This window comes from Kryptolebias marmoratus, linkage group LG15 (genome assembly GCF_001649575.2).
Source record: "Kryptolebias marmoratus isolate JLee-2015 linkage group LG15, ASM164957v2, whole genome shotgun sequence".
In the NCBI taxonomy this organism is placed as follows: domain Eukaryota; kingdom Metazoa; phylum Chordata; class Actinopteri; order Cyprinodontiformes; family Rivulidae; genus Kryptolebias; species Kryptolebias marmoratus.
This window is the reverse complement of record NC_051444.1, coordinates 29,247,717-29,257,113: the sequence shown is the minus strand read 5'-3', so window position 1 is coordinate 29,257,113 and position 9,397 is coordinate 29,247,717. Positions and strand designations below refer to the sequence as shown.

Below are 9,397 nucleotides of genomic sequence, written 5' to 3'. Positions count from 1 at the left end.
AAAATACTTCGAAGTTTGAAGCTGTCGAAGTGGCCAATAATAAGCTGATTGAAGGGCAGAATATTTGCCGCGTTGGACTTTTTGTAGTTGACTGACAAGCAGAGCGTTAAATACAGACACGTCTGCTGTACAGGCAGACTTGTCAATGTGACTGACATTTTCATTTAGTTCTGATTTTTCAACTTTTTAAGTCTGCGTCGTTTGTCAAATTTTTTTCAGACGCCACGAAAATGTCACTGGAGTCACGTGTCAGCCGCTTGCCTTCTTGGTTTGCGAATAATTGGCACTAAGAATTGCACATAAATATAGAGTGACACAAATAGTGTCTCTTAGGACAATATTGAGGCCTTTGTTCCCAGTGTTGTCTTTCTATGAAAAGAGGGGAGGGTTGGTCCTAACTGGGCAGCCCAAAAGGATGTGGTTGTCAGCGGATGAAAACATCTGACCTGTCGGTGAACCCTGTGTGAAAGTAAAACTCCAGACAGTGAAGCCAGAGTACAGGACAGAGGCAGCAAACAGCTGGAATTAAACACGTCTGATTTAGATTCATATAAACATCCAAATGACAGCTTGAAACCACCTCCGAGCTGTTTCTGCAGCAGGTAGTTTGCAAGTGCTGAGTCTGTATCTTTGGGCAGATGGAACCAGAGGCTCCAGCTGGAATATGTGAAGTATTTTTATTTACTTATTTAATTTTTTACTGTCTTCATTGTGCTAAGACAGGGATGTTTGTAATCTCACATCCACTGTCTAGAGTTAAAGAAATGAAATGGACGTTTTGATCCAGGCTGAATGCTGAAATTTAATTAAATAGTTTAAAAAATGTTTTATTTGGCTGCGAGGTTTTGGTGCAGCTTTCGATTTTCAGTGAGCGCTTGGTTGGAATTTCTCACAAGGCCATACTTTTTCTTTGTTTCTTTGTGGCCTTTCTCTGAACTGCTGTATTTTTCATGGAGTGGTCCGTGTTGAGATTTTATTTTCCTTCTGTAACTAGTTTCCCTGTGAAGAAAGATGATGCATTAAACATTGAATCAGCATTCACACTACTATTTTCCTGTTTTTTTTTTTTTTGCAATCTCACTACTTCTGAATACCTTGTGCTATTTTAGCTGTTTTCTGTATCAAAATGTTCAGCTCATTCAGGAGATGGGTAACTTTTATACTTCTTTAACATTATTTGAAGATAATTTGTCTATTGAAATAAATAGATCTCTTCAGTTCCCCCTGAAATCTGCTTCAGCAAACGTGTTGTTTTTTTTCTTTTGTCTACGTCGGCTACTTTTAGTTTTTACCTACAGCTATTTTTAGCTTTTAGTTGGCACTTTGCTGCTTTTACCTAGCCTTTTTCTACTTTCCACTTTTAGCAAGTATTTTGCTACTTTTAGCTTCCAGCAAGCCTTGTGATATTTTGCTGCGTTTAAGTAGCGTTTTGCTATTTTAGCTTTAAGGTAGTATTTTGCGATTTTTAGCAAGTGCATGCTTTTTTTAGCTAGTGTTTTGCTCATCTTAGCGTTTAGCTAGTAATCTGCTACTTTTAGCTTTAATAATTCAGTTTCAGCTTCTTCAGCAAAGTCATTCAGCGCTCGTCTTTACACTGCATTTTAGCAGGAAAATGCAATTTCTCAATTTTGCTTGTTTTAATTTTGTGTAATTGACATTTATACAGATTTTTTTTTTTACAAAGTTGATTCCTTCTAATGCTAAAAATTTACAAGCCAGTGTTGATTTTTATGTAATTCCCCCAAATCTGCCAAAAGCTTTTTAATCCCCAGTAGGTGTGTAATAACTTTTTAATTCTTTAAATTTAAAAAGAAAAACTCAAAAGAAGATTGAATCTTCAGTGGTCTTGACATAAATAAACTTACTTGTTCTTACTGAGAGTTTGTGAGGTTTTATTACACGTGACTGTAGTTTTTCCATCTTCAGGTAAAAAGATTTTCCCCTCCCCTCTGTTTTCTCCCGTGGCGTCCAGGTGCAGTTTCAGAAGATCCAGCAGCTTCGCTTGTCTCAGTCTCGGGCGCAGTACTACGGAGGCTCTCTGCCGAACGTCAATCAAATCGGCAACGCCAACACAGAGTTTCAGGTGAGGCCTTCTTCCCTTCACATCCACTGAACGTGGGGCCTCCTTTTATTGTCAGGGAGCAAAATCTCATCTCATTGAATCCCTAAGTTTAAACATAACATTTTCATTAAATAACCTATTTTAAAGGCTCAGTACGTAGTTTATTGCCCAGTTCTAAGAAACAAAGGTTTGCAGATAGAAGCACTCACTTTTTTTCATGCATGCTTGTAATGTTTATGGAGAGTGTTTAAGAGTACCAGCTTTAAATTTAGGAGCAGGAATAAAATTGTTATGTAACATTATGAGTTACTAGTTTATCATAACTTTACTGCGATTGCTGAGGAGTTTTGGAACAACAACAAAAATGGAGCCTTAAAAACAGTTGCTTTACATTTATTAAAAAAGTAGTAATTAAAGAAAATATAACATAGTAATTACTGTTGTTTTAGTACAAATACTCTATTAAAAATGTAATGGAAAAATTTATGTAAACTTTTTTTTTCTTCTGGAAAACACAGTTGGGGTTTTATTTTTTTTGCTGAAACTTCTGCAGCAGCACTGCAGCTTCATCACAGCTGCAGTGCTGCTCATATCTCCGTTTTCTCCTCGCCTGAACTCAGTTTCAAGTAGTGTGGTTAAAGTAAACCAAAGATTCTTCTCCTGAGATTACAATCTGACAGATTCAAGGTCCTCCTCTCCTTTAGGGGGTTTTCAAGGCTGGTTGTGTCTGACGTCCAGTTCTAATGTGTAACTCAACTTTAAAAGCAGCCGAAGAGTAAACTAAACCTACAGAAGTGCAAAAAAATGAAGCTGCTTCTGAGAGTAATAAATAATTCACATAGGTTTCTGTCTCTGAGGGAAAAGATGGAATAAAATATCAATGCAATAATCCTCAGCACTCTGAGACGTTTCGCTGCTGTATGCGATTTAACAGGACTTTTTTTTGTAGCCCGGTACTCTGAATCTGTGTCAGCTCCCTCCGGAGTGCTGGGATACAGAAGGTCCAGGTAAAGGTGTCCTTGTTTTTGAAAGAATAGCCCTTTTTAAGTGGAGCAGTCCTCGCAGCTCACGTGCAGAAATCAATCTCTGCTCGGAGGAAGAAAAGCCGTCACACTCAAACTCTCCATTCAGCCTCTCTGCTGAGAAGAAAAGCTGACAAACCAAATGGCTCCTAGATTCCTCTTGATGATAATTATTCATTAACCCATTTTTAAATGAAGTAAGTGCTGCTCACTTAGTTTAGAACGAAGGTTTCTAAAGCAGAACTCGTGTTCTTTGAAGCAGTGGTTCCTGGGGGGGCGCTAATGGTTCAGAAGCTGTCAAAATCATTTCTACATGCGCAAAATAAGAGAGTAAAATTATGTGCATCAAACACAGCTGTTACTTTTACAGAAGGTTAGATGTTTATAAAATTTAAAGAGTTGAAAACACATTTATATTCAGCTTAGGCTGCTCTGTTTTTCTTTCGAACGCCATTCTTTTGTGGACGTCACTTTTTAAAACAGCAGTGAGCTGGTACATCTGTGTGTGTCCTTATGCACTAATGTGGACTTATGCTTCAAGAGGAAATTATGTTTTTTTTCTAATGTTTACAAGTACTTATAAAATGAATCACCAGTATTGTATTGCTGTAATGCTTTAGATGTGAGGAACTGTCCAAGCTGATTCAGTGTCAAAACAAAACAAAACAGGAGAATAAAGTTTTGGATTTTCAAAGGAAAGCCTGCTGGACTGGACGGACGAATCAAGCAGATTCAGGTCTCCTTTAGTGCTGTGTGTGTGAGCTCAGCTTCGTGACATACACACACACACACACAAAAAGATGTGCACTGAGGTGCTACTAGCATCCTGACATCTCATCCATAGACAAAGGAATGAATGATCAAGGTGGCTGTTTATTTTTAAGGAAACGAAAAATTATATGGAATTAAATTTAGATAGATAAATAAATAATAAATTTGCCCCACAATGTTTATGATCTATTGGCTGCAAGACCCTTTTTGCCTGTAGATTAAAGTTAGAAATGCTGCAACATTAGTCAAACAGGAAGGAATGTGTTCTAATTAAATTCTCTCTGCTGGCTGTAAGCACAGCTGGCATTAGTGAAACTGATAGTTTGGAGTTGTCTGTCAAATAGATAATCATTTAACATTCAATGTTCTCTGGATAATAATTACCAGAAGCTGCATCAGGTTACTGAGCTTTTTTTCTGTCTTGTCACTGAAACTCCACAAATAATCTCCAGATTATTAGACAGATTAGACAGAAGTATTTGAATAAGTAAAACTTATGTAGAAGGAATTATAGCAGTGGTGTCCAATGCTGGTCCTGGAGGGCCACTGTTCTGCATGTTTTAGGTGTTTCTCTGCTTTGAAACACCTTATTTGAATGAGTAAGTGATGAACAGGCTTGTGCAGAACTCAAAGACCTGCTGAAGAGCAGGGAAACATCTAAAACATGCAGGATAGTGGCCCTCCAGGACCAGGATTGGACACCACTGAATTACAGTATATCAGCTTGTAAACCCAAACTATAGCTTCCTAACATGTTAACTTTTTGTGCACACCTCAAAACATAAAAAAGAATATTTAACGAAACGAGTAAAACTGATTTAATGATAAAACTGTTAGATAAAGTCATCTGTTCATTTTACTGGAGAATCTTTGTATTGTGAACGGTCATTGATTAAAAATACTGACACCTCATGTAAAGTGTTTGTGAGAAAAGGGAGATGCTGCAATGCAAAAGGGTCCACAGTGTAATAAATATATTAATGCTGAGTAGTGCTGGGCGATATGGAAAAAATCCTATATCACGATATGGATAATTTTATATCACGATAACGATATATATCACGATATACCCCAATTACGTACGTTGTCAGTTATTCTCTGAAAAATAGGAAAATATAATCTCATTTCTTACCTTTTTCAAGCTTTATTTCGAAGTGACATTTAACTGAATTTTCACAAATGAGATTTATGATTTATGATGAGTCTAATAGCAGAGTTAGCATTAGCATTAGCAGAGTTAGCATATTACCTTTTTCTGCTCCGTATCGGACTTCTTGAACCAAATTACAGACATCCCCCTCGTTTTGGTAAAAGTCTTTCTTCTTGGGCTGCCTGCTAGCTGTCTCTACTTGTTGTGACCCCGGGTTTGATACTTCACGCGTCTCCATCTTTCAGCACTTATGACTTAAATGCTGACACAATATACGGTGGGTCACAGAATACAATGTGCCGCCGGGCCGCACAGAAAGCCGCTGCCGTAAAGCATGTCACAAACCCACACATAAAGCAGCGTCATGTCGCATAACGGAGGTTCTTTGCAAAATAGTTATTTTTTCTTATTATTTATTACTTATATAAACTGAATGTATGCAAAGTGACAACACTAATACATTTGTCGTAGCCTACGTTATGACATATTTACATGAATCATTGATACAATTATGATAGAAACGATAGAGGAAAATATATCACGATAGACACTTTTCTATTGTCCCCACAATATGTATCGTTATATCGCCCAGCACTACTTCTCAGTGTGAAAGAAGCCATTAGTCCCAGAGCAACATAAATAAGACAGATTATGGCATATGCACACTGCTACAAAGACCTTGATTTTTGGAGACNAACAGCTACGCAGGCAGCCAAAGAACTTTTACCAAAATAAAAGGGTGCGTCTGTGATTTGGTTGCATTTTGGATTCAAGAAGTCCGACACAGAGCAGAAAACGGCCATTTGCAATCTCTGCTACAAGACGATTTCCTCCTCCGACGCCAACACGACAAACCTCTTCTATCATTTAAAGAAGAACCACGAAAAAGAATACACGACAGTCCAAAAAGTGCGAGGTCGAGCATGTTGTAAAAGACCCGAGGAAAGTTACAAAAAGAAAAACCCTAGCCTGTCAAAGATAACGGAGTCTTTAGCACGATGCACCGTATGAGAAAACTTCCCGGTGCCATAAACAAACCACAGTTGCCATCTTGCATTACATATGTAAAGGCATGGTCCCCGTGTATATAGTTGAGAAGGACAGCTTTCGAGACCTCGTCAAAGTCCTTGACCCGAGGCACATTATGCCCAGCCCCAAGCACTTCAGTGAAGTCGAGCTTATATGACGCATGCCGGACCAAAGTAGAAAAGGAGCTTCGCAGTGTGGTGCATTAAGCCCAGACTGCAGACCTGTGGACGAGCAGAGTTCGTTTGTGTTTTGTGCAAAAATGTGTTTTTCTGCTCAGAAACTTGAAACGACAGCGCACTTTAAAAAATGTTAAAAATTGAGTTTATTTTGATAATTCGGTTTAAATGTCTGTATAATTTTGAAAAAAATGTGAAGGCTACTGTAGCTTTACCTCAGCTTCATCTGTTGTCATTTGAGAAAGTTCAGGTAAACTTTGAAATAAAGTTTGAAAAAAGTAATCAATGAGATTATTTTAAAAATATTTTTCAGAGAATAACTGAAAACGTACTTAATTGTAGTATATTGTGATATAAAATGGTCCATATCGTGATATGATTTCTTTCCATAATTTTTTCCATATTATATTTGCTAGAAGTTTTCCAACAGAATGCCAACAATTCCAAATCCATTTTGTTTCATCAGAGTCTGAAAGCTCAAAAAGACAAAACCGATCATTCTTTCTGCTGTCTGATGTCTTCTTGCTTCAGTAGAAAATGCTGTGTAGTCCTTCTACCTTTTGCTCTGCCTCTGACTTTATTTTTAAACAGTTTACAGACAGTACAGCTAACATGAAGTCTTTTTTACTCAGTAAATACTTCCAGACAGAGTCTGTGAGCACAATATAGCGTCTCAGCTATGGTGCATTCACTGACTGGGGCAAAAGATCAGAGTTTTGAGTGTTGAGCTGGCAGTCGAGCTGAAAACTGGCTGGTGCCAATCACTAACCAATTCCTTGGCACATCGCTGTTTCAAATGTAAATCGTGTTTAGTGTACTGTGAGCCTCAAGTTAAACCTCAAGGAATTAAAACTTAGAATTGAAATAATATTTAGAATTGACACTAAAAGTTAATAATTTAGACTCATTAACAAATTTATGCCTTCCATGCATCTGTGTACACAGATAACGGCAGCTTTCTTCTGCAATAAAATGTAGGATTTGTTGGTTTCCCAAAGTTGCTTTTATTTGTGTGACTGATAATGAAAATGACCATTTTGCAAAATAGTTAAGGCTATTGTAAATAACTGCAATCATAAAATGATGCAATGTCATTTTAAACCCAAACCATTTTCCTCTTGGAGTATTTTGGTTAAAAGCCTCCAACATGAGCAAATAGTTCATTTTAAAATCTTAATTTTAATCCAAATTTAGTACGCGAGAAAAACACTACATTTGATAATGAGCCACATCCTGTTGTCACCCTGCTTTTCTTGGTAAACTGCTGTCTTCTAAAGAAAGTCTTTCGGTCTCCTTTACAGGGTGGTTTTCCTTCAGGGTTGGACTCAGTCAGAGGGACCCGCCACCATGGGCTTGTCGAGAGGGTCCACAGGGACCGCAACCGCATCAACTCTCCCCACCGCCGACCCATCGACAAACACGGACGGCAGATATCCTTTCAAAAATAAGTCACACACATCAGGGGAATCTTCCATGTGCATTTGTGTGTGATGCAGATGTCATAAAAGATTAAGCTGGTGATATGGGCAGGAAGGAAGTCCTGTGGTTTCCATGTGGTTGATCCTGTTTGATGTTTTGTCTTCCGTTGGCATTTATTATCGTTTTTCTTGTGTCAGTGCAAGTGTTGGCAGCTGTTCTGTTGTGTTAGTAGTGGAATGTATCGTTAATAGAAATGTGACTCACAGGTATTACGCCTAACATTTGAATAATTGACACTGACAGTAAGAGATTTACGGTCAGGTTGAATTTATGGGCATTTTGCATGTGCAGAGTAAAGAGTGAGAAACCGAGCGTGAGGGTTTGTGATTAAGCAAGAGACTTCACCCGCCTGCCTACTGATGGTGGTCAGAGGGCTCGGTGGCGCCGGTAGATGACAGCCTCACTTCTGTCAGCCCGCCCCAGGGCAGCTGTGGCTACAATGTAGCTCACCACTATCAGTGTATGAATGTGTGAATGAATGGATAAATGATTATAGTGTGAAGCGCTTTGGGGTCCTTGGACTAGATAAAGTGCTATACAAGTTCAAGCCATTTACCATTAAACTTTTACACACAGTAATTTCAAAATAAGTAAAAGCAGAAAAGTTTTCCATATGCCGATGGGTAGGCAATTAATGTGGACTTTATATATTTTATAGAAACATCTCTTTACTTCCTGTGCAGTGCTAAATCTTGCTGATGTTAGCTGTTTAAATCTAAAAGCTGGAAATTATAGTAATCATTTTAATTAATGGTCCTCATTGCAATTTCATTCAAACTGATTGAAAAATTTGATGAAGAAAACAAAATCTGCACTTTTTTTTTCTTATATTAATGATTGTGTCCTTAAATCAAAAAAAATTGTAAGTAAAGTTGTACTCCAGAAACACTAAAAATGGGTTAACAATGGCAGCATCCATGGAGGAGCCCATTGGGATCGAGTTGACACAGTAAACTCGTGGCACTAGAAGAGGTTCTGCACAGGCTGCGTGTGTTTGAATGCTGAGCTCCATCTTTGTGGAGTTTCCACCACCCTGTTTGGTCCCCAATATTTACAACATATAAGATTCACTCTTAGATTTCCACCTAATCATCGTCTCGACTCTACTCTTGCCCGATTCTGCCGTATTATCTTCTTACCTACACAAACCACTGCCAGCCTTTTACGAGGATCAGTCACGTGAGTAAAGCTTCCATGTGGTTTTCCGCGGATTGAGCCTAGTGCTTCAGTTCCAGGAAGTGTGGACCAACGTTTTTGAATTGCTTATCAGTATATCTGGAAAACTACTGGAGTAAACTCTTTCAAACTGCATCATTTGATATTGTTCAAGATGACTCTTTTATGGTTTATTTATAAGTTACAATGAGTAGCTTTAATCAAAGAATAGAAAATCTGCTTTTAATTGAATATGCTGTCTTGATAAACCTAACTGAGGAAGGGTTGGGCATTTCAAGCAAAAGTTCTTTTTGACTTTATTGGTCAGTATTCAGTAATTCATTGAATGTTAAACGAGGAAGAGGATGGATTGATTCATGGAATTGGATGTTAAAAATGGAGTTTATTGTTAAACATGGAATATCACAGCAATGATTAATATTTTGATGGGATGTGGAGTTTTCTGGTGTTTTTCATATTTGACGTTCACAATGAAGGAGACCGTTTTGGCTGCTGCAGCCTCCTGTCTGTGTGATGTGATGCACGGAAAGGG

The 9,397-nt window shown here is 38.1% G+C and overlaps 1 protein-coding gene across 5 annotated transcripts in view; it reads left to right on the top strand.

Moving 5' to 3' along the window:
* The window catches only part of crtc3 (CREB regulated transcription coactivator 3), a 58,416-nt gene that overhangs the window by 3,804 nt on the left and 45,215 nt on the right, over positions 1-9,397 (top strand). For all 5 annotated transcript variants that reach the window (XM_017435022.3, XM_037979673.1, XM_017435024.3 and 2 more), the window contains exons 2-3: positions 1,973-2,083; positions 7,512-7,640. In XM_017435022.3, the coding sequence (XP_017290511.1) occupies positions 1,973-2,083; positions 7,512-7,640 (240 nt within the window). The remainder of the gene's footprint in view (positions 1-1,972; positions 2,084-7,511; positions 7,641-9,397) is intronic.